Source organism: Chionomys nivalis, chromosome 9, assembly GCF_950005125.1.
Source record: "Chionomys nivalis chromosome 9, mChiNiv1.1, whole genome shotgun sequence".
Classification (NCBI taxonomy): Eukaryota; Metazoa; Chordata; class Mammalia; order Rodentia; family Cricetidae; genus Chionomys; species Chionomys nivalis.
In genome coordinates this window covers 54,653,099-54,675,637 of record NC_080094.1, presented here as the reverse complement: position 1 = coordinate 54,675,637, position 22,539 = coordinate 54,653,099, and the positions used below count along the sequence as shown (strand labels likewise).

Below are 22,539 nucleotides of genomic sequence, written 5' to 3'. Positions count from 1 at the left end.
CCGCGGGCGTCATGGCGGAGGCGGCACTGGACTCTGTGCGGAGGGCGTTGCAAGAGTTCCCGGCAGCGACTCGCGGTGAGTGGCGTCCGCGTGGTGACAACGTGGAGAGATCCTGGGGTACCGGAACTCAGATCATGTGTGCATGAGTGGCCTTCTGGTGGCCACACATTTCGTGTGTCACCCTTCTCTAGCTAGTGGACCAGCCCTCAGCTCACGGTCGCACGTCCCGGTGCCTTCGTGGGGTGCAGTTGTGGGTTTGTTCAAAGCCCAGCTCCGACGGTAGTCGTGCCGTTCTCAAAGCCAGCCGGGTGCTGAGTCCCTGTGCTCTGCCTTGCGGCATTTTCGGTACCGAAGACTCTTTGACCTCAAATATCTCGGATGCTGGTGGGTTTTGAGGAGAGAAGCGGTTGACTGGGATCATTTGTTCAGAGCGAACTCCAAGCTTTGAGGATTGTAGAGACCCACCCGAGCAATACTGGCTGTTTCACTACTCGGTGTTATGTTTCCTGCACGCTCCTCACTACCTCCTTCCTCCTCCCCCACTCTTTACTAAGTCGTTTCTTACTGAACAGTAGTGCAGGCACCTCTGTATGCAATGTAAATAAAGTAAGCTTCACTGCCACCCCCTTAGCTGTCCAGAATGACAGTCCTGCTAAGCATTCTTTGCTGCATCGGGTCCTAGAGGGCATTCCAGGTGCCTCTGCTTCAAGTCTTAACATCTGTGAACCAGGGTACCCATTATTGATAAGCGTGCAGGTATTTTAACCTTTTGTTTTCAATAATTCAGCTGCAAATACTTGGCTGTTCACTTAACAAAGTTTAAGTACCTCTGTGTGCCAGAATGTGTGTGTTCAGTGTGTTTAAATTTGGCAGCAAACGTCTTTATCTACCGAGCCATCTCACCAATCCGAGGGTATTTAGGTCTGGAGAGTCTGCTAGCTGAGTGCGTAAAGTACTTCAGCACATGATGACCTGAGTTCAGATCCCCGCACCTGATGAGGATGTCTGCCGCTGTTCCAGAGCTGGGAGGCAGAGTCTGGAGGACCCAGACTCTGGGTTCATGTTGACTTTTGTCAGTTAAATTGCTGGGTCACAGGAATTGTTTGGAGTGCAGTGTGCAGCTCTAGGGGAGAAAAATAGGTCTTCTCGAAACGAAGAGCAAACAAAACTGGTATAGTTAAAATCCAAAGGCTAGACGGGCAGTTTCACACCAGGTGGTAATGGCGCACGCCTTTAATGCCAGCACTCAGGAGGCAGCTGCAGGCCGATCTCTGAAGCCAGAGCCACTTCCTCTCCCGAAAAACAAAGCAAGTCAGTTTCTACTCAGTTTTAAACTCCAGGTTAGAGTAACACAGTGGTAATGTTTTTCTAGCATGTAGGAGGCCCTGGGTTCAATCCCAGGCATTGGAAAATAGACCCCAAAAAGCAACTTAGTTGTCCTGAGCCCCAATTCCCATCTAAGATTACTGCTTTGGGGGTCTGCTTGGTGATTCTTACCCCTGTTCAGGACAGCAAGTACATGACTAGCTCTTCTCCACAGTTTTCGTGGGCCCACCAATGTCTCTCATGTGGTTCCCAGGTCCAATTTAAAGTTACTTTCTGACTGATTGCAAGGGATTGCAGGCGGCATGGAGATGGCACTACGAATGGGCATGACCTCGGGTAAATTGAAGGCCGTAGACATTTGTCTGGGGTTTGGTCCCAAAGTGTTTGGTCAGACAGTAAGGCTGAACGTTAACAAAGCAGAGCACTCTTCTCTCGTAAAAGCCCAGAGAGGGAACAGCAGGCATGAAACCCAGCCGGAGTCCAGGGCCTGTCGTCAAGGTCAGACATGAGACAGTAGCAAACCAGACTGGAAAACGTGTGCTGGACTTAGTCGTGGAGCAGCCTGAACGCATGCAGGGTGGACTGCATTCTGCCGGGGGCAGCAGCGAGCCGTCAGAGGAGTCTTCACTAGGTGCATGACAAGATGAGATTGCCTTTCGGGTAGATGCTCTTGAAAGGGAATGGGGGGGTCCCACCAGAAAGACCAGTTGGTTCGCTGCAGCAGCAGCCAGGGACTGCGGGGCACTTTCCTTTGGCTTTATGTTTGCTGAGCACCCACTGCGTGCTAAGGCGCGAGAGATGCACCAGGAGCAATGGTGATCGTTCAAGCCATTGCGCTTCTGTTCTGAAAGAGATGGAGAATGAGTAAATAAATGGGCGAAAAGCTATCCAGGGTCAGGTAATGAAAAATCTGTGGAGGAAAACTAAATCGGCACAGAGATAAGGACTGTGCTGACAGATGACAGGTTAGTTCAAAGGGGTGGCCAGGGAAGGACGCCTGTCAGTGTGACCAGACCCGGAGCAGCAGAGGGAAGGAAAGGGTGGTTTGAGAGACAAGGAGGTACAATCTACAGGATTTCGAGATAGCCAGGCCAAGGGCAGGACTGGGGTAGGATACATCAAGAGACTGCCGAGTCAGGTGTGATGTCACGCTGTCGTCAGCAGTATCACGAGTGTCCGCTAAGTACTGCATGCCACATTCTGGGATAGTAAGCACGTTTTCGTGAAAGTGTACTTAGCTTCTTTAGTAGAATCCTGATTTCTATGAAAGAAGCGCTCCACATACAAACAGGATGTCCTTGAACTTGTTTTGTAGCTGAGGTGGCTTTGAGCTGGTAATCCTACTTCCCCCTTCCAGGTGCTGGGTTTGCACCTGTCAGCCACCACACCCACTTAAAATGTCTCTGTAGGTGGCAGAGTGGCCAAGTGTTGGCCCAAGGTGGCTGAAGATGCTGCTGCTGTTGCCGTTGAGACTCAAAGCTCAGCTCAGCCCCTGCCTGACTTCTGGTGTTGTCACAGGGTAGTCATCTCCCCAGACAGCTAGGCCGTAACCTGCTTGAGATGATGGGATCACCTGATATTCACAGCGGCCAGGCCCAGTGCTGGGCCCATGTCAGATGCTCAGTGAGTCTCACCGTTGGAGGGGATCCCAGAGCCAGGCCCCATCACAGTCAGCCTGTGGTCACCAGCTCAGCGACGATTGCTTCTTCAGGGCAGAGAAGTGAGGGGCCGACCCTGCAGGCTTCCATGGTCAGCAGCAGCCTTGCCTAGGGCATCCATGATGGAGGATTTCTTGTGCAGACAGTGTGACAGACGGTACCACCCACTGATTTTAGGCACTCGCTCCCCATTTTTTTTCTTAAGACCTCAGTGTATCTCGTGCTGTGCCCTACCTGGATGGGCCCCCAAGTCCACTGTGCTTCTACCGGGACTGGGTGTGCCCCAATAGGCCCTGCATTATCCGCCATGCGCTGCAACACTGGCCAGCCCTCCAGAAGTGGTCCCTCTCCTACTTAAGGTAAGGTTTCCCTTCTGGGGCAGGGTGGACCAGTGGCCATTAGCAGCAGATTACAAACCAAGGGCCCATTCCTTCAGAGCCACAGTGGGCTCCACAGAGGTGAGCGTGGCTGTGACCCCAGATGGCTATGCAGATGCTGTGCGAGGGGACCGGTTTGTGATGCCCGCGGAACGTCGCCTGCCCATGAGCCATGTGCTGGATGTGTTGGAGGGCCGGGCGCAGCACCCAGGAGTCCTCTACGTGCAGAAGCAGTGCTCCAACCTGCCCACCGAGCTACCCCAGCTTCTGTCAGACATCGAGTCCCATGTGCCGTGGGCCTCTGAGTCACTGGGTGAGTGGAGGGGCAAGAGGCAGGGGGTATGGGGATGAAGTGGAGGGAAAGGGGTCAGCCTGCTTTCCCATTTTCTGCCTTTGGTTTTGGTTCTATGGGATCAGGTGCCACCTGGCCGCTCTCCCTTCTGCCCCAGAGGTCACATTCCCAGCATCACCTTCTCCCAGACTCCTTGGCATTCCTGTGCTCCCACCCAGATTTCTGAGTAGCTGCCCTGTGCGTGGGTCGTCCTAGGCCTGGTACTAACTCACTCTGTCCCACAGGAAAGATGCCTGATGCCGTGAACTTCTGGCTGGGCGAGGCAGCTGCGGTGACTTCCTGTAGGTGTGGGGAGGGAGCTGATGGGGCACAAGAAGAAAGGTGGGCCTCGGAAGGATTAGCTGTCCTCAGATTTCTTTTGGTATTTTGGGTCTAGGACACCACAAAGGGTCTCTTGAGAATGGGAACATTGGGGACAGGGTACACCATACTCTCTAGGTCTTGAGGAGCCTCTTCAAAGTCAGATAGGAGAGCAGGGCTTGGGACATAGAGCCTATTGGTTCTGCTTCCCCTCCTGATGAAGGGGAGTCCATATTCAGGTCGCCAAGTTCTGTGATGCTTGCTAGAGTCCTCGGAGTTTCCGAGTCTGCCGATCCTGTGTGGGCTCACCCTCTCTCTGTAGGCTCTGTTGGGGTGTGGTGCTGAGGGCAGGCTGGGCTGCCTTCCTCCCCTCAACTCCAGGCCTTCATGTGTTGACAGTGCACAAGGACCACTATGAGAATCTGTACTGTGTGGTCTCCGGCGAGAAACACTTCTTGTTACATCCACCCAGTGACCGGCCTTTCATCCCCTATGGTAGGTGACCTGGCCTAAAAGGAGCTGGTAGCCAGTGGTGGAGGGCGGGCAGCGGGAGCCCAGGGCGGGCTAGATGCCTCGGCCTGGGGTGTAGCCTCAGGTTCCCAGCCCTCTGGTCTCTATGTGCAGGGAACCCTGGACCGGTTATGTGGGGAGAGCCTGAAAGGCTGCTGGTCATTTTTCTCTCTGACCTTGCCTTCAGATTTGTACACACCAGCAACCTACCAGCTGACCGAAGAGGGCACTTTTAGGGTGGTGGACGAGGAGGCCATGGAGAAGGTGTCTGTTCTGTTCTTGGGTTCTGGGGAAAGGGTAGACTCCTGGGGAGTAGGCACAAAGGGTCTGGGGAGGTGACACCCCACTCTGAAAATCCTGAGTCTGTGGCTCTTCAAGTAGGAGAAGGGACAGAGCTAGAGATCGTGGGATCCTCAGAGCCTGCTCCCAGGCAGCTGCTGTGTCTCTAGGTGCCCTGGATCCCACTGGACCCCCTGGCTCCAGACCTGGTCCGGTACCCCAGTTACAGCCAGGCACAGGCCCTTCACTGCACGGTGCGGGCCGGTGAGCTGTTGTACCTGCCAGCCCTTTGGTTCCACCATGTCCAGCAGTCCCACGGTTGCATTGCTGGTAAGGTTACCCGGGGCAACCAGTGCCCAGCAAGGTATTGACTGGGGGTGGCTCCGACTGAAAAGAAGGGCCCTCACCTCCAGGTCCCTCTCCTCTCCACAGTGAATTTCTGGTATGACATGGAGTATGACCTCAAGTACAGTTACTTCCAGCTGGTGGACTCCCTTACGAGGGCCGCAGGCCTTGACTGATGGGACCCTCACAGACACTGCAGAGGACAGCCCGTGTCGGGGGTTGATTCTAGAAGCAACCTAGAGTTTGCCTATGAACTGGCTGCTGCCGGGGTTCCTGCGTGGGCTGAGATCAGCCTTGAAGAAACCTGAAATATAGTTGGAGGGCCTCACCCAGGCAGGTCTGGGTGAAGGTGCCCAGAAAGTTGCCACATAGGGACAAGGAAGCATGGATCAGGTACAGCAGTGCCTGTCACCAGTGCTATGACCTTGGGTGAGTCATTGCCTGTTAGCATCAGTCCCCCGACTGTAAAGTGGAGATAATAATGGCTCTGGCTCCCAGGGCTGTTGTGGGGATAGACATGGTCCAGCATGGAGGAGTCAGTCAATAAAAGATGGCGCTGATATTTTTGTTCTCATGCTCCCTGTCCACAGTTGCCTTCCATGGCCTGCCAAGGGCTTAAATGTTCAGGTAAAAGTTTCAGGGTGACCCTGATTGAGGGGTGCAAGCAGATCCTGGCTTGGGATGCTACCCACACAGTTGTGTTATAACTGGCTGGAACTTGATTGGTTCAGGGCCACCAATGCTGCCTCTAGCTTGGTCCCAGACTGCTTTTCCTTCTCCAGTTCCTGGGGAGCCGGCAGATCTAGAGCCCTGAGTGACCCCTATTCTAGAAGTCTAAACAGGAAGGGACGGGAACCATGGTCCTTGTGAGCTGCTCTCTGAGGGAAGAGCTGATCTCCACATCCGGACTCCTCCTCACTCAGCTGAAGAGCAGGGAGAGCTCCTATCCTGTCATGCCAGCCCACAGGCCTCATCTCTGGCCAGCCAGCTCCAGGGGTGGAGGCAGCCAAGACAGGGCTTTGAAGAGCTGTTTATGTGAAAGCCACTCCCCTTTACGGTTGATGGGGCCCAAGGTACTCTTCCAAGATTGCCCAGGGCTCCAGTTGCGACTGGGCATTCCTGTCACACTGGCACTGGGAAGATTGCGAAAGGACCACGGCGACATGATGCTCGGGCCCCACTGCTCACTGCTGTTTTGGGGAGCCATGGTCTGCTGGCCTGCTCAGCCTGTGGCAGCAAGTTCTCCTGGAACCCCTCTTTAAGTTCGGGCTGGTTGGGAGAATGGGACCTCAGGGAGCCTGTGCTAACTCCAAGGGTGTCACTGATTCCAGCATCGGCTTCAGGTGTCTCACTTCCTGGGCAGGTGGCTGGGTCAGCAGTGGGCGTGGGGCTTGGGTGGAGCGGAGGAGTCTGTGGGAGGGATTTGAGAGGAATGTGTGGCCGGTTGGCTCACCTCGGCTCTGGGTTTAAAGCTGACAGTCGTTGGTCTTGTGGCCACTTCCCCCGTCATACCTGTTCCCGTGAACTTGGTCTCATGGCTCTGGTAAGGCTCCAGAGGGCACTGGGCTCCCATTTCTGACTTGGTTCCCCATGTAGGGCCTGGTTGCTGCTGTTTCTAAGAGGAGCTGTGGGCTTTTCTAAGCAGAGGGAGGGGATGCTTTCCACCTTCAGGATCAGACAGAGTAGAAGCCAGGGGCAAGGCCAGAACTGGGATGGGGTCTCTCCTGGGAACTCTAGGGATCTTATCTACTGTTCTGGGGGCCTCAAAAGAAGTAGCTTCTCCATGCCTCTGGCATGTGGGAACCCCCAGGGGCCGCATCAGAGATGAACTTCCTCAGCTTTGCTCCCGACCATGGAGCTCTCTGAACTTGACCGTTGGCACCTTTCCAGAGATATGGCTGAAGACCTAAAGAAAGGACCAGGTGGCACAAGCCGCCTCTGCCTGGGCACACTGGCAAATGTCCACATGTCCAGAAGCAGAGGGGATTTGGAAGGAGCTCTGGAGACCCCCATCAGATCTGGAGGATGGCAGTGTGGGGGTGGTCTGGGTTGGCAGCTGCTATCCTGACCCAGAACCCATCCCCAGGATGGGGTAGATAGCACCAGGTACAGCTCGTGCATTTGCCTGAGCCCTAATGTAGTCCTTTCTTTCCCTCAACACAAAGCTGCTTGGTGGGGTAGGGTGGGGTGGGGAGGGGAAGCAATAGGATAAGAAGACAGAAGGAGCCATACCCATTAAAAGGTCAGCTTGCCCGTGTTCCAATCCCAACCATGCCTCGAGAGTGGCCTCAGTTTCCTTCCATGGTTGGTCATGGTCATAGCATCCTAATAGGACGTGAGACAACTGAGTAAACACACGCCGAGTCCTTGGTATGTGGCTGGCACAGTGTGGTGTTTAATTAGGGGAAGGTGTCATCGTGTAGATTCAGTGTCTCTTGCCGCTCTGGGGTTCTGATGGGTGAACTGTAAGAGACTGTCCCAACCTCCCCTGTGGCCCTGTCACACCTATAGCAAACCTGCCCCGTCTATCCGCAGGCAAAGGTGGCGGGGACATGCCTGCTCACTGTACGTGTCCTCCAGGCTAATGGCTTGCCTTCCAAGGACCTAGGTAAGCACACTGCTCCCCTGGCCCTTAGCTGAGCCCAGAGAACAGGTGGGGGCTGATTGAGGGGAGTTAGTACCAATGGGAGGGGCTGGTAGGAGGTCCTGCAGGGGTCTACTGGAGAGAAGGGTCCCAAAAGTGTCAGAAGGCTCGGCCCTGTGGACACAGCATCTCAGGAAGAAGGAAGTAGACTCAGTGGTAGGCTGGGAAGGGTTCTTGATCACTACAAGACATGCGCTCCTCTTTCCTGCAGTGACCTCCTCCGACTGCTATGTGACTCTGGACCTGCCCACAGCCTCCAGCCACACGCTCCAGACACGCACAGTCAAGAACAGCAGAAACCCTGTCTGGAATCAGAGCTTCCACTTCCGGATCCACAGGCTGCTCAAGGTAGCTCAGGCTCCGAGTCCGCCCTTGCCGTTTCCCCTGTGCCCATTACCACATGTATCCTGCCCTGTTTGTCCTGTTTGCCTCTCGTCCCCTCCTTCCTGTATAAGCTGCCGCTCTCGCCTCCTCCAGAACGTCGTGGAACTGAAAGTCTTTGACCAGGACCTGCTCACTAAAGATGACCCCGTGTTGTCTGTGCTGTTTGACGTAGGGACTCTGCGAGCTGGGGAATCTCGGCGCCAGAGTTTCTCACTGAGCACTCAGGTACAGCTGTGTGAGGGGAAGTGGGGTGGGGTGTCGCGGCCCCCCTTGTCCAGCAAGGATGACGCGACCACCAGAGCTCTTCTCACTGCAGTTTTATTCAGGACCTTTTGACAATTGTAAAATCTCTCTCTCTCTCCTTCTCTCTCCTTCTCTTTTCCTCTCCCCCCCAGCCCTTAAGTAGGCCTGGGCCGCCAACCTCAGATTGCCAGGTGGGCACTGCCCATAGGTCCACGCATATGCAAGCAGCTGACAGTCATTGCGTGATAATAGCATAAGTCAGGCTTTAGCCATAGGAGTTGATTATCACAGAGAGCACTCGCTTTCGGGATCGCGGAGGACAGGAGCCAGCACCATCAGGTGCGACTCCACGCAGCTCTCTACATTGCCATCAGGTGTGGCTTCACGCAGCTCGCTACAGTGGGGGGCAGCTCTGAGGATAGGGCTTCAGAGGCTCCCCTGCTTCAGGGAGTGGCTCGGGCCTCCCAGGCGACTTTTCACCAAGGAGCAGTCCTGTCCCCAACTTCTATCTCACCTCCTGATCAGAAGCACAACTTCTTGGGAACAGTCCAAGACCTATAGACAGAGTCGTGGAAAGGGACAGTGGCTCTTCCCCAGCTCTATGGCCTCAGCATCTCCCACTGCCATCTGGGTTGACGGTGCCTCTAACTTGCTTCTCTTCCAGGAGGACGGGTGCCTAGAAGTTGAATTCCGGCTGCAGAGTCTGTGAGTAGGGGCTCGGGAGCGCCTGGTGGGTGGCAGTGGAGACTTTCCTTCTGGGATGGGCAGTGCAGCTCACCGAGACTGGCACCCCTCCTTGGTAGAGGAGGGGTGCCTGGGCTCTTGCAGAGAGTCACTGGGGACCTCTTTCCAGGACAGACCGTGAGGAACAGCTCGTCAGCAATGGCATCCTCGTGGTGAGTGAGGGCCCAGGGCTTCCCCTGGTAGTTCATTCCTCTTGCTATCTGCTCTTTTCTCAGACTGAGTAGGCTCACCACAGCCTGGGTCGTGTGGGCTGAGTTGGGGACCTTGGGAATAAATCTCAAGAAAATGCTTAATGACTGAGGGTGATATAACAGTGTTCTGGGGAGCAGGGGTCCAGAGAGGGGTGCAGTGTGTATCTAAGGAGATCTCTTGACCACAGGCTCGGGAGCTCTCCTGTTTGCATGTTCAACTGAAGAAGACAGGCGACCTAGAGGGTGAGTTCATCCTCTTTCGGACCCTTCTGCTCCCATTCCTGTCTCTTCCTCCATTCTGAGGGGGAACCTAGTACTGGATGCTTTCGGGGAGCAAAACTCGTGAGGTCAGTCCTCGCTGGGACTCCCCGGGCTCCATCTCTCCAGCTGGACCGTGTCAGAGAGGGACTTCCCTGAAGACTTGATAATGAATTTGGTGGACAGAGATCCCCTCCTGAGTTTCTCTTCTGGTTCCCGTTTCTAGGGTCAGAGAACAGAGTTCAACTTGTGGTTGCTGGGTCCTGCGAGGGCCCACAGGCTGCCTCTGTGGGTGCCAGTTCTTTCCGCTTCCACTACCCAGCCTGCTGGGAGCAAGATCTGAGTGTTCATCTTCAGGTAGCGTCTTGCTCCTGAGACCCCTGGAGCCCTTCCTGTTCCCGTCTCCACCACAGGGAGTTGGTGGGGTCTTTGCTAAGGTTCCTTCTCCCCCTACTCCTAAGGATGACCCCCAGGAGCAGCTGAAGGTACCATTATGCACCCTACCCTCTTCAGAGTTGGTGAGACTTGTCTTCCCCACGTCCCAGGTAACTGTCATAAAGAGAAGCTGGGTTCACAGGCCTGTCACTGGCCTTGGAGCAATCAGCCTCTTTTGTGGCTGATCCTCCCTTCAGGCCATGCCCTCAGACAATCAATGGGGTGGAAGTATGGACCCTGGAAAAGTGCTTGGGGCCCAAGGGTTCTTGGGATAGACTGGGGTGCACTGAGGCCACAGTGGGTAGAAGAGACACAGCCTGTCTCTTCATGGTACTCATGGTTTCCAGGAACCACTGATGAGGCTGGAACTGAAGAAGGAAGAAGGGTAAGAGCCTGCCTGGGGAATGGGAGAGCAGGGGACAGTGCCCAGGCAGCATGGGAGAGGGTCAGTCTGGCCTGGGGAATGGGAGAGCAGGGGACAGTGCCCAGGCAGCATGGGAGAGGGTCAGTCTGGCCTGGGGGAGGGAGATACAGAAGCTCCTGGGTGCGGGGTGGGGGGCTTTGCATCGAGAGGAGGCTTCAGTGTGCATAGGCTGTTCTCAGTGTTCCCACTTGAATTTGCTACAGTGCAGGGTCAGTGTCTGTCTGGATAAGCAGGCAGGGAGGCTAGGACACCAAGAGGAAGAGGGAGGGATGAACCTTGGCATGGAGGTTGTTGAGAAGGGACCTTCAATGGCCTTCAGAAGAGGGAGGGTGGCTTTTCATCACCAATAGGTGAGGCAGTGGGCCTTCGTTTCTGCTCCCTCCATCATCATTTTTGGAGCTGTGGGTGAGGGAGAGATTTGATGTGGAGGTGACAGCCCCAGTCCCATGGTCTGCTCTGCCAGAGTCACATTGCGTGCATGGCTTTGGGTTCTCCCTCCCCTCACTCCACAGCAGGAGGTGGCGAGGGCTGAGGAGAGAGGGCAAGGGTCTGGCAGGTGAAGTCAGCGGTTCCTTTTTCTGTGAGGGAGCTGAGAACTGCTTCCGGACTCTTCCTTCTCCTCAGACCAAAGGAGCTGGCAGTGCGACTGGGCTGTGAACTCTGCCCTGAGGAGCAGGCCTTCCTGGGCCGGAGGAAGCAGGTGGTGGCCGCCGCCCTGAAAAAGGCCTTACAGCTGGACCAAGACCTGCAAGATGATGAGGTCTGGGGGCTGAGCACTACTGGGTGGAGTTTTCCTCATGCCTGCTTAGGCCCAGGGTTGTGCAGCCCGGAGCTGGTATCAGCTCAGGCTTGTCGTCGCTGGCAAGCCCTGCCTTCCCTGTTCCTCTTCCTCGATGTTATCAGGATGATACATCAGGCACTTTGCAGCTCAAGGGTGGAAGTCTCCACATAGGCCAACCTGTGCTCTCCCACCTGACTGTGGTGATGTGGCTGATGAGACACCTGGTATGAGGATGGTCTCGTGACTCAGAATGGTCCCCAGAGGTTCAGACCAGCCTGAGTTGGCTCCCAGGGGAATGAATTCCAGCACGGGAGAGCAGGGCCTTTTGGAGACTTTCACAGGAGCCTTGGTGGCTTCTAGAAAGTGATCTCAGGCTCCTTGTGGGCTGGCACTTGTTAGGCCATTCTTCTGGAGCCCCAATGTTTGAAGCAATGAGGCCTTTAGGAGTTTGTTTCTGACTAGATCAACAGGGCTAACTCAGAGCTGGTCCCAGGACTCAATCGCATCTTGACTGACTGGCCCCTTGACTGACATGTTTCCTCCCAGAGTGTAGCTTTCTCTATTCCTTGGGCCTTTTTTGAACCTGGCTCTCGTCTTCCAGATCCCCGTGATTGCTGTTATGGCCACTGGCGGTGGGATCCGGGCCATGACTTCTTTATATGGGCAGCTAGCTGGCCTGAGGGAGCTTGGTCTCCTGGACTGCATCTCGTACATCACTGGGGCTTCAGGGTCCACCTGGTGAGCGTGCTGGGGGCGGAGTCGGAAGGGCTGTAGTGAAAGGGACTTCCTAAGCCCCGTGGCCCCTGCGCAAACTGCACAGACTGAGAAAATGCTGGCAGTAGAGCGCAGTGTACTCCAGGGAACAAGAAGGTGCTGGCCAGACCTGGCCTTCAGGAGAAAGTCAACGACGTGAAGTCCAGGTGGAGGATCGTTTGGTAACAACAATCCCCTAATCCTAAGCTTTGGCTTCCCTCAGGGCATTGGCCAGCCTCTATGAGGACCCAGAGTGGTCTCAGAAGGACCTGACAGGGCCCACCGAGTTGCTGAAGACCCAGGTGACGAAGAGCAAGCTGGGCGCCTTGGCCCCCAGTCAGCTGTGGAGGTACCGGCAGGAGCTGGCCGAGCGTGCCCGCCTGGGCCACCCGACCTGCTTTACCAACTTGTGGGCCCTCATCAATGAGGCCTTGCTGCATGATGAGGTAGGGAGAGAGGTGGGCCTGGGGTTGGTAAAGCCGTCTGGAAATGGACCCATCTCTGGATGCTACGTGGGAAAGACTCCCAGCATCAGGAAGCAGAGGGCTTAGGTCGAGCTCCTCTTTCCTTCAGCCCCATGAACACAAACTCTCAGACCAACGGGAGGCCCTGAGTCGAGGCCAGAACCCTCTGCCTATCTACTGTGCCCTCAACAGCAAGGAGCGGGGCCTGACCACCTTTGAATTTGGGGGTGAGTGGCTTCAGACCTGGGGCCCGTGCTCGTACAGATAGTAGGGTTCAGTGTGACTAGTCCTGTATTGAAGAGTTGACTCTGATGCTCTTGTCTCCTGATTCAAGTACCAAAGTCTGTCATCTTGCCAGCTCCTTAAATCCCATGCTTGTAACAAGGCCTGAGCCTCCCGTTCCCCACACTACCCTGAAATAGTGAGTCCAGGGTGGGTGTCTGGGAGCCCAAGGGCCCTGGCTCCATGGCCGAGCTGTGTGTTGTCCTCACAGAATGGTGTGAGTTCTCTCCCTATGAAGTCGGTTTTCCCAAGTACGGGGCCTTCATCCCCTCTGAGCTCTTTGGCTCCGAGTTCTTCATGGGGCGGCTGGTGAAGCAGCTCCCTGAGTCCCGAATCTGCTTCCTGGAAGGTGAGGAGGCTAGATAATGGGAGAGGGGGCCTGGGTGAGAGGGACGCCCTCTCCTTGCCCAGATCCGCCAGAGGGAGGGGAGGGTTTGGACTGCAGCAGCAGTTGAGATGCTTTCCCTGACGCCCCCTTCTCAGGTATCTGGAGCAACCTGTTTGCAGCCAGCCTCCAAGACAGTTTGTACTGGGCCTCAGAACCCACCCAGTTCTGGGACCGCTGGGCTCAGGATCAGGCCAGCCTGGGTAGGTGCCTGGGCTTTCCATAGGAGCGAGGTGGGCAGCCAGCTGGGAGTATCTTTAAGGCATCGTGGACCTCAGCTGCTTACCGTCCAGGGTCCCCACAAAGATTGGGACAAAGGATCGGAGGCCTTCTTTTCCTAATGCTACCCCAATCCCCTCTCGCCTCTGCAGACAAAGAGCAGGTCCCCCATCTGAAGATTGCAGAGCCACCAGCAACAGGTGGCAGGATTGCCGAGTTCTTCACTGGCCTCCTGACAAAGCGGCCACTTGCCCAGGCCACCCACAACTTCATGCGTGGCCTCCATTTCCACAAGGACTATTTCCACCACCCATACTTCTCCACCTGGAAAGGTACCCTGTGTGGTCTAGGCTCTTAGCATCCCTTAGCCTCACGACACCCCCCCCCCTCCTTTCCTCTCCCTGGGGTATGCCGCTCGGCAGGATTTGCGGGGACCACAGATTGTCTTTAAGGTCTGGACCCACAATGACAGATGCTTCTCCCACCCCAAACCTTTGTAGCTACCAAACTGGACGGGCTCCCCAACCAGCTGACACCCATGGAACCCCACCTCTGCCTCCTGGATGTTGGCTATTTCATCAATACTAGCTGCCCACCCCTTCTGCAGCCAACACGGGATGTGGACCTCATCTTATCACTGGATTACAACCTCCATGGAGCCTTTCAGGTTGGGGAGATGGTGGGCCATCTAGGGTAGCCTTCTAGAATGAAAAACGAAACCTACTTTAGGATCCAGTATCTGACCCCACGCCCATTAGGGGAAATGACAGTGGCGCCCCCTACTGGGGGAAAGGTAGCTCTGCTCTGGGGGAATGACAGTGGCGCCCCCTAGGAAAATTAGCTCTGCTCTGGGAGTGGGTGCTGAGTAGCTGGGATATTTCATCTGTCTGTACCACAGAGTTCTCTTTGCTGTATCTAACCCTCAAGAGGTCCTGGCATACCTGCCACTTCTGGACGGCTCCCACTTTCAGAGGACTGGCTGTTGGCCACTAACTCAGGGGAGCCCTAGAGGAGCTGGAAGGGAGGGCACAGTGAGACTGAGTCTCCAGTTTGGTCTTTGGGCACCAAGTCCCGTGCATCTTAGTGAATGCCTTGTACTTAGCACACTGAGGCCCTCTAATGCCCGCTCTGCCCGCCCAGCAGCAGTTGCAGCTTGTGAGCCGGTTCTGCCAGGAGCAGGGCATCCCTTTCCCACCTATCTCACCCAGCCCTGAGGAGCAGCGCCAACCTCAGGAGTGCCATGTGTTCTGTGACCCCGCCCAGCCCGAAGCCCCAACCGTGCTGCACTTCCCTCTGGTCAATGACTCCTTCCAGGACTACTCGGCCCCTGGTGAGCCATGGCCACCTCTCTTCCAGACTGGCCTCAATGCAGGTGTCCCCAGGCCCCTTATCTAGACTGGCCTCTCTCCACAGGGGTGCCACGAACACTGGAGGAGAAGGCAGCTGGGAAGGTGAACCTGTCTTCTTCTGACTCCCCGTACCACTACACAAAAGTGACCTACAGCCAGGAGGATGTGGACAAGCTGTTACGCCTGACACATTACAACATCTGCAACAACCAGGAACGGCTGCGGGACGCCTTACGCCAGGCCGTGCAACGGCGCAAACAGCGCACCCAGCAGTACAGGTCTGAGTGACAGCTGGGGTTCCCTGACAGGGTTTCCATCTGGAAGCCTGTGACCCTCCACTCCTTCCCCTTCTGCTCTGACTTGAAGACCAGCCTCACCAAGTGCCCCAGAGCCTCTGGGGACTCTGATGTCCAGGCACAGCTCCAGAGACACGTGTCTGGAACCTCCAGTGGTGGCACTGAGCCTGTGAGCTGCAAGGAGAGACGCTAGGGCCTAGCATGCGGAATGACTTAACTCACCCCTGGGATGGAGAGATGGGACGGTGCTGGTTGCATGACAGGACACTGTGACATGTTACAGGGGCTCTTATAAACGGGAGATGCTCGGGTGGCGTTGTCCCAAGATTATCTGTTGTACCAGGCTGTTAGTTCCACAAGACACTTGATGTGAGCTCCCCTCTGGAAAATTCCAGCCCTGTCCAGATGGACAGACTGCCATCTTTGTCCAAACAGAGACCCGGGGGTGAGGCCATGGTCCAATTAAAAGGTGAAGCTCATCTCAGGCCTCGTTGGTAACAACACGTGGTGGCAAGGCTTGTCCTCTGGACACTGGGCCTGAGCGGGCCAGGAGCCAAGGGGGTCCCCAGGACGTGTCTTCACTGTTGCCTCAGCATTCATTTCAAGGCTCAGGCCTGTTGGGAGAGCAGAGATTAGGAACCTTGCACCGTAGAATCTTCCGTCAACATGGTGTCTGGCCCTCTGCCTCCCTGAACATCCCATCTCCTAGCGTAGGAGTGGTGAGTAGCTGCTGGGCGCTCTGAGACGAGCAGATGTAACGGCTTTGATTCTTACGATCCAGCAAATTCTGTCAGCCAGGCAAGCGGTTCTCAGGGCCTGCCCTGGAAATGTCTCTGGGATGCTTGAAATGTAACCCCAGCTACTTAGGAAACTGAGACAGGAAGATCACAAGTTCAAAACCAGGCTGGCTAGTCTAGACAACTTAGCGAGCTGTAAAGACAGCCAAGGAGGCATCTCCATGGTAGAGTGTGTGCGTGATGCCCTCCGCTCACTCCCAGGGCCACCAGGAACTGCCTCATACAAGCCCTGTTCCTTCAGCTCACACCCTCCGAATCAAGCTGGAGTTCAGGAGTCCCGCAGGAGAGGTGCCAGGGACCACAGCTGTGGCTGTCACCTGCTAGAGCCCGAGAGCCTTCCAGGCACACAGCTGTGCATCAGTCTAGATGTATGACATTGTCATACTGGCCCTGAGGACCCGTGGGGATGGTGTTCAGTCTCTTTCACGTGACTCAAGTGCCCCCATTTTTAGAGAGGCCTGAAGCCCACTAGCCTGGAGGTAGGAAAGGCATGGGTGAGATGGCTGAGGACCCCTAGGAAGAGCCTGTATTCAACCTGCCTCTTTCCTGGGGCTCTAGACTTCTGGTCATTGGCCCTGACATCAGGGACAGAGAATCAAGACAGGATAGAGATGAAGAGCAGAGGGGCAAGCAATGGCTGAGGCCTTGCTGTCTCAGAATGAGGACTGTGGGGTGGACATCCAGGGTGTTCTTGCCCACGGGATAGCCAGAGCAGGACCTGGCACCAGCAGGGGCTCACCAGGTGTAAAGGGTGCCAAGGGCAGATGAGATCAGTGAGCCCCTGCGAGAAAGGGAGCCTGTGGCCTCAGCACGGGCCCACTCAGCAGGGTGGGCCTTGAGTCCTGGCCTCTCAGGATTAAGAGAAAAACCCGCCCCACTTGTCCTACCTGAGCACAGGTCACTCTCAGCTGGGAACCTGGCCTTGGGGTTTAGGTCGTAGAACCAGAGAAGGTTCACCCTAGCCAAGACAGCTTCTTCCTAGAGACTCAAGTGCCTTCCTACTGGGGCCTGCAGTGTGACTGGGAACTCGGCACTCCCAAGAGACGCCATGAGAGCTCCCATCAAGACCCAGAGCAAGGAGGTAGGAAGGAGGGGAGCTAGGGCCAAGGGACCCCATGGCTCCGCAGGGAACCCTTCAGACGCAGAAAGGCACACATGGTAAGGAGTATTTTCTGCACATCCTCGTGCTGGTGGGAGCTCGACCACAGTCCAGACCTCAGGATCCAGCATTCAGTTACCAGCCTGTGAGGTCCAGAAAGGAACAGAACCCACGAAGTTCCAGGCTGGCACACAATCTACCTCTGCTACTAAGTAGCTGTGTCACTTTGGGCAAATTTCTTAACTTCCAGAGTTCTTTGAGAAAAACATCAGGTCCCACTTTAGACATTAGAGAGAGTAGCTACAGAAAAAGACAACACCGGGAGCTTGGGGCCCGCCCACTACCTTCTTCCTTCCCCTGCAGCCCATCTGCCAGTGCAGCCTGCTTTTCAGACCTCAGCCAAGCTTGCTGTCAGGGGCCAGGCCTGCAGTTCTCACCTTGGGGAGAAACTATGCTTCCTGGCCTCTGGTTTCACACTCAGGCACAAGGGGGGCTACGTAAGCCAGCTCCTGGGGAGAGATGGGGTACAGGGTCACAGGGGTCACCTCAGCTTTTTCCCCTGAGATTGGTCTCTATTTGCCCGACGTCTCTTACTCCAGTGCCACCAGGTACTTCGGTTGCCTTCCTCCTATCGGGGAACAGGCTCAGGGCTCTGCTAGTCAGCGTCCCATGGCTATTGTTCCAGAAGCCTGCGCTGGGCTGTGGGGAAGACACAGGAAAGATGGCCCCAGACCTCTCCAGGAAAGTACTGCCCATGGTCTTCATGGGGAAGGGAGGAGGATCAAAGGAGGAGCTGACAGGACAACTGGGAGGGGGAAGAGGGAGGAGAAGGACCCCCTTCCCTGAGATCACCTAGGAAGCTACCCAGGAGTCTGCTGGTAGCCACAGTGCCAGGCCAGGTGGCTACTGAACATGGAGATGCCTGCAGTGGGGGCTACTACTCACCTGCCTCCCCTCTGCAGGAGGCTGTTGTTTAAGTTCCACAGACTGCTCCCTGACAGGAGTGCCCTTTGCCTCCTGAGGATACAAGACAGGGGTCCACATGTCAGGCCCAGCACAGACAAGAGACAGGAGACACCCACTCATTTCTAGTGGGCCCTGCACTCCTGGCCCCTGTGCCTACTCTAGAGTGTGGACCCTGGGCACTCTGAGCCCCTGTGGCCTGGCTACATGCTCCAGGGGAGGGGATAACAGCAGGCTATAGCAGGTCCTTCATCTTACCCAGACGTGTAACCAATCCCCAGTTCAAAGAGTCTCTACAGGAAGGCTCCACCAGATTGCCATCTTGTGTGGTCCTGTGTGTGTTCCTGTATGGTCCATAACCTTCGTCCTTCCCTGCTTTCTCCCACCCCAAGAGTGCCGGTCTCTATGACTATGTTTCAGCTTTGGAGTCTTCTGTTCTTGCCAGCCCACAGGGGCACCTCCTTCCCCAGGGCACTGAGGTGGCAGGGGTACCCCTCTCTCCAGGACACTGGTGGTTTTCCTGAAGGAGAGACCCTGAGGAAGACACCACAAGGCCTTAGTGCCCTAAGGAGCCCTAACTTGCAGACTGAGGAACTGTGCCACCCGACCACCCCCTCTTAGTATACTCAGCCTCCCGTCATCCAGCCCTGGGACCTGTGCCATCGTCTGAAGCTGGGTGAACATCTCCTCCTGGGCCACCAGCAGCTTTTCCAGGCCCTCGTGTCTGCTGAGCAGACGTTCCACATCTGTCACTGAGCACTGAAACGAGGATGTGGCTCAGAGGAGGGCGCCAGCCCCCCTTGGCCCTCCATGCTTAGCCCAGAGGCTGATGAGCAGGCAACGGCAAGACCTGCCTCGGCTCACCCCATAGCTGGGGTCCAGCAGCAGGCCTTCCTGGGAAGCCAGCCAGGCCTCCGCCAGCTCCAGCTTCTGCCCCAGCTGCCGCAGGCCCCGGCTCTGCTCAAGGCGCTGCCCACGCAGGGCCTGTGCGGCCTGAAGCTCCTGCAGGTGTCTGTCCAGCTCCTGCAGACACTCTGCCACCTGCAGGAAGAGGCATGGAAGCTTGGGCAGAGCTCCTACCCTGGGAGGTCTAGCAAGAGAGCCAAGCCCACCCAGATCCTTTCTGCTCCTTCCTCACCCTTCTTGGGGCTCCCAGGCCTTAGCAGTGAGGCTCATCCCACCCTCCGTTCACACCTCCGGGGACACGAAGAGGCCGTCATCCAGCAACTGCTGCCCTTCCTGTCGTGTGCTCTGGGCTTGACGGCAGCACTCCTGGATTTCTTGGTCCAGCTCCTCATACTGCTCAAGGAGCTGCTGAGCCCCAACTACATCCCTAGCCAGCTTCTCCGAGGAAAGCAGCTCCTGAGACCATGCTCTGCTGGGCAAGGAAAGAGAGCTACTAGCAGAGCTGGCCAGGCAGAAGTGCTGCTCCCCCGAAGCCAGAATCGGGCAGAGCTAAGCTAACAGTCCGTAGAGGACCCCTGCTTACAGCAATTCCCGACAGCGGCCAAGAAAGGTATGGCCCTGCGTAGCCTGCAACAGCTTCTGACTCCATTCCTGGGCTTTAGCCTCCAGGTTGGCCCAGGCCCCCTGCACCTTGGTGAGCCACTCAGCCAGACCCTCCTGAGCCACAGGGTAGCGCTGGCCCAGTCGATGGGCCTCCATCTGCACTCTGGTCACCTCTTTCTCAATAGCTGTCAGTTCTCTCTGCAACCAGAACATGAGGTCAGGCCTCACTCTTGGGGAGGGCACACTCCCCATTCAGTGGCTCCTGGCCTGTGGCGACCCCTCTGTTCTGCTCTAAAGCCTGTGCCAAGTCCCCAGGCCAGAGGGGAGTGGTCTGATATCCTGGAGAAGTGGCTCGGGGCAAGGCCAGAGACTGAGTGCGGTGCACAGATCTTTTGCCTGAAGAATGGGGCTGGGGTGAGCAGCCCTGGGTAAGGCCTGTACCTGCAGACACCTATGCTGCTGCCGGAGCCGTGCAGGTGACAGGCTGTGGCCAGGGAACTCTCCCTCCAGCAGGGTAGTCTCCTGCAGCCAGCCTTGGAGCACTGAGACGGCCTGCTCAAAGCTCTGGCGCTCACGGGCTGCAGCCAGGTTCTGGGAGAGAACGAGGGGAAACCTGCTCGGGGCTCTGCTTCGCTGCACAGCTCCACGCTACCTGAGACATGGCCTACCTCTCTACGGGCTTCAATTGCCTTGTTCAGCCTCTCCCAAGTGGCCTGGATGTGATACTTCTGGGCTTGAATCTGGGGGAAGAACCTGGGTACTTCTCTTTCCAAGGAGGCCAACAGCTCTCTCAGGGTCTGCACCTTGGCCTGGCCCAGGCTCTGGACTTCTCTGCTGAAAGCACCAAACGTGGCTTCCATCGCCTGGAAGGATATAAGCCCAGGGGTTGCAGAGCTGCTACCGGCAGGCTTGGAAACTCATTAAGGGCCCGGCCGCACCAGTGGCCCCAGCATCACTTAGCCCTAGAACTACAGATTCCTCCAGCCTCCCTGTTCACCCTCAGACTCCCCCATCTTCAAACACATGCCTTCACCTAAAGAAGCCTTCCCCTCCTCTCCCCTGGGCCTACTGAAGTCTAACCCACCTCGATGTCTTCCAGGTCCTGTCCATAGTCCCGGGACTCGGCAGCAGCCACCTTGGTGGTCAGCCAGGCGTCCAGGAGCCGGGCCTCGCGCTCCAGCTGGTGTAAGCGTAATTGCTCACGCAACGCTTGCCCCCTGCCCTCTGCCCGCTGCAGCAGCTGTGTGTGTGCCTCCCTCACAGCCTGCAGCTGGGACAGCACCCTGGGTCTAAGACGGGAAGAAAGGGACAGCATAGAGCACAGCCCTCCCTCTCCAGTATGGACCAGTGTCCTCTGCCCCCGTGACAGTGGCATCCTCATTTCTGCTCCTCTCCAAGGAGTGTGGCTCTGGCCTACCTGCCCAGGTGCTGCCCACTCTCCAGGAGGGCCACTGTGTGCTGTAGCTGCTCAGTGTGACTGCCGAATCCCTCCAAATCTCTTATGGTGGCCTCCAGACGCCGCAGAAGAACCTGTGTGGCCTCAGCATCCTGGCCCAGGTCCTCACTGTCCAGAATACGGCCCCGTTCAGCTAGCCAGGATCCCGCCTCCAGGAGCTAGGCAGTGTAACAGCAGGAGTTAGCTTCCTAGGCCTGGCGCTTCACTTGGAAACACGGGCAAGGGCTCTCAGCCTCAGGGTTCAGAGTGGGGTGAGGGGATGGACTGGGGGAGGGTATCCTCAATCAGGCGCATGGGAAAATTGGAGAGTTCTCATGTAACATAAATATAATTTACTTTTGCTTCTCAGAGATAGGGTTTCTATTTAGTATAATAAAAGCATATGAAAAATAAAATCAAGTTTTAGCCAACAGTCCTACTTCATTATTTTTCTTTTTTTTTTTTTTTTTTTTTTTTTGTCTTAGGGTTTCACTTTAGACCTTGGTTGACCTGGGATTTGAACTGGACCTTCCTGTCTGTTTCTTGAGTGCTGGCCTGGTTTCTAATTACTTGGGTTTTTTTTTTTTTTTTTTTTTTTTTTTGAGACAGGGCCTCACTATATAGCTCAGCCCTCTAGGTGCTGAGAATGTACGGCTCACATTTCTTGCTACTTGTTTAGTTTGAGGGGTAGCTCAGATGTAGTTGTCAGGTGATAGCTCCAGGCAATGCTGACCAAGTTCTAGCCGAGAACCCCAGGTTTGGAAGAAACAGTGAAAGTCAAGCCCAGTGCGCTCAGTGTTGTGAGCAGAAGCCACGGCGCTCCCCCTGCCCCTGGGTCATCTTTCAGTCCATACACTCCTGGTGTTCATACCCTCAGGCTGGCTTTGACACCTCGGCATCTACAGCATCCTCTCACCTCCATCAAAATCTGCTGGGCTTCCAGAGCCTGCTGCAGCATCCTCCTCCTCCGCACTGCCTCTGTCTGCAGGTGATCTAGAGCCACCTCCAGCTGCTGCACCCGGGCAGCCACCTCTTCCGCAGCGAAGTGTCCAGCCTGCACAAGCTTGTGGCCCGTACCCACCACCACCTGGCTCAGAGCTGTGTGGCTACTGATTTCATTCTCCAGATTCTGCAAAGGACGAAGGACCAGAGAGGTACCAACAAATTGGGAATCCACGCCCCGAGCTGGGCCAAAAGATCCTTCAGACTTCTAAGGAGTTCCCATCCCAGGATTTCCAAAGAAACTAGATGTCCCCAAAGCAGAGACTTTGCTGGATCACAGTGCCCTGTCCTCGACTGTGAGCCTCCAGCTCCTCTGAGGCAAACCCTCCCCAGCCTCCCAGCATGGGCCAGCACCTGGTGTTTCTCCTGCAGGTGCCGCAAAGTGCTCAGGCTCTGGCCGTAGTCCTGGGCTGTGGCAAAGTGCAGCTTCTCCTGAACCCAGGCCATTTCCTCATCAGCATCCCTGAAGAACTGTAAGAGTAGGCTCTGCGCTTCCAGGGCCGCCCCACGCTCTTGTAGGGACTCCTGAAGGCTCAGGAGCCTGAAAAGGAACCAGAGGGGACCCCGGCCACCCATGTTAGAACTAGACTGTAACAATGCTCACCTACTCTGTGCCCTTCACTGTGGGCAGGAGAAAAGATGAGAGCCCTGCCAGAAGGCAGGAGGGGTGCCCCTCCAAGAAGGCAAGGGTGGGTTCTCCTCCAAGAAGATAGGGATGGGGGATGCCCCTCAAAG

At 56.1% G+C, this 22,539-nt stretch overlaps 3 protein-coding genes across 4 annotated transcripts in view; 2 read left to right on the top strand and 1 right to left on the bottom strand.

The window, feature by feature from the left end:
• The first annotated feature begins 11 nt into the window (after nucleotides 1-11).
• Jmjd7 (jumonji domain containing 7) lies at nucleotides 12-8,057 on the top strand. Of its 2 annotated transcripts, XR_009057727.1 has the most exons (10): nucleotides 12-75; nucleotides 3,190-3,343; nucleotides 3,421-3,674; nucleotides 3,938-3,994; nucleotides 4,413-4,508; nucleotides 4,711-4,787; nucleotides 4,973-5,132; nucleotides 5,235-5,576; nucleotides 7,683-7,755; nucleotides 8,003-8,057. XR_009057727.1 is itself a non-coding variant. In XM_057780961.1 (8 exons), exons 1-8 carry the CDS (start codon nucleotides 12-14, stop codon nucleotides 5,321-5,323), a joined length of 951 nt encoding a protein of 316 aa, XP_057636944.1. In that variant the 3' UTR covers nucleotides 5,324-5,696. The 2 variants fall into 2 exon arrangements, 1 of the variants encoding a protein (XP_057636944.1); XM_057780961.1 differs by lacking the exons at nucleotides 7,683-7,755; nucleotides 8,003-8,057 and having other exon boundaries at nucleotides 5,235-5,696.
• Nucleotides 6,209-15,462, top strand: Pla2g4b (phospholipase A2 group IVB). The gene is made up of 20 exons (XM_057780176.1): nucleotides 6,209-6,355; nucleotides 7,683-7,755; nucleotides 8,003-8,139; nucleotides 8,269-8,400; nucleotides 9,083-9,123; nucleotides 9,272-9,314; nucleotides 9,542-9,596; nucleotides 9,838-9,968; nucleotides 10,073-10,156; nucleotides 10,394-10,431; nucleotides 11,095-11,230; nucleotides 11,853-11,989; nucleotides 12,228-12,450; nucleotides 12,578-12,695; nucleotides 12,962-13,099; nucleotides 13,234-13,338; nucleotides 13,507-13,686; nucleotides 13,855-14,021; nucleotides 14,498-14,684; nucleotides 14,768-15,462. Exons 1-20 carry the CDS (start codon nucleotides 6,209-6,211, stop codon nucleotides 14,989-14,991), a joined length of 2,496 nt encoding a protein of 831 aa, XP_057636159.1. The 3' UTR covers nucleotides 14,992-15,462.
• Nucleotides 15,463-17,344: 1,882 nt separating this feature from the next.
• The window catches only part of Sptbn5 (spectrin beta, non-erythrocytic 5), a 40,190-nt gene continuing 34,995 nt past the window's right edge, over nucleotides 17,345-22,539 (bottom strand). Inside the window, 13 exon segments of the mRNA XM_057780175.1 lie at nucleotides 17,345-17,404; nucleotides 17,490-17,594; nucleotides 17,841-17,912; nucleotides 18,513-18,617; nucleotides 18,723-18,899; nucleotides 19,053-19,233; nucleotides 19,348-19,565; nucleotides 19,809-19,958; nucleotides 20,036-20,230; nucleotides 20,452-20,656; nucleotides 20,785-20,981; nucleotides 21,719-21,931; nucleotides 22,159-22,345. Coding sequence (XP_057636158.1) covers nucleotides 17,345-17,404; nucleotides 17,490-17,594; nucleotides 17,841-17,912; nucleotides 18,513-18,617; nucleotides 18,723-18,899; nucleotides 19,053-19,233; nucleotides 19,348-19,565; nucleotides 19,809-19,958; nucleotides 20,036-20,230; nucleotides 20,452-20,656; nucleotides 20,785-20,981; nucleotides 21,719-21,931; nucleotides 22,159-22,345 — 2,065 coding nt within the window.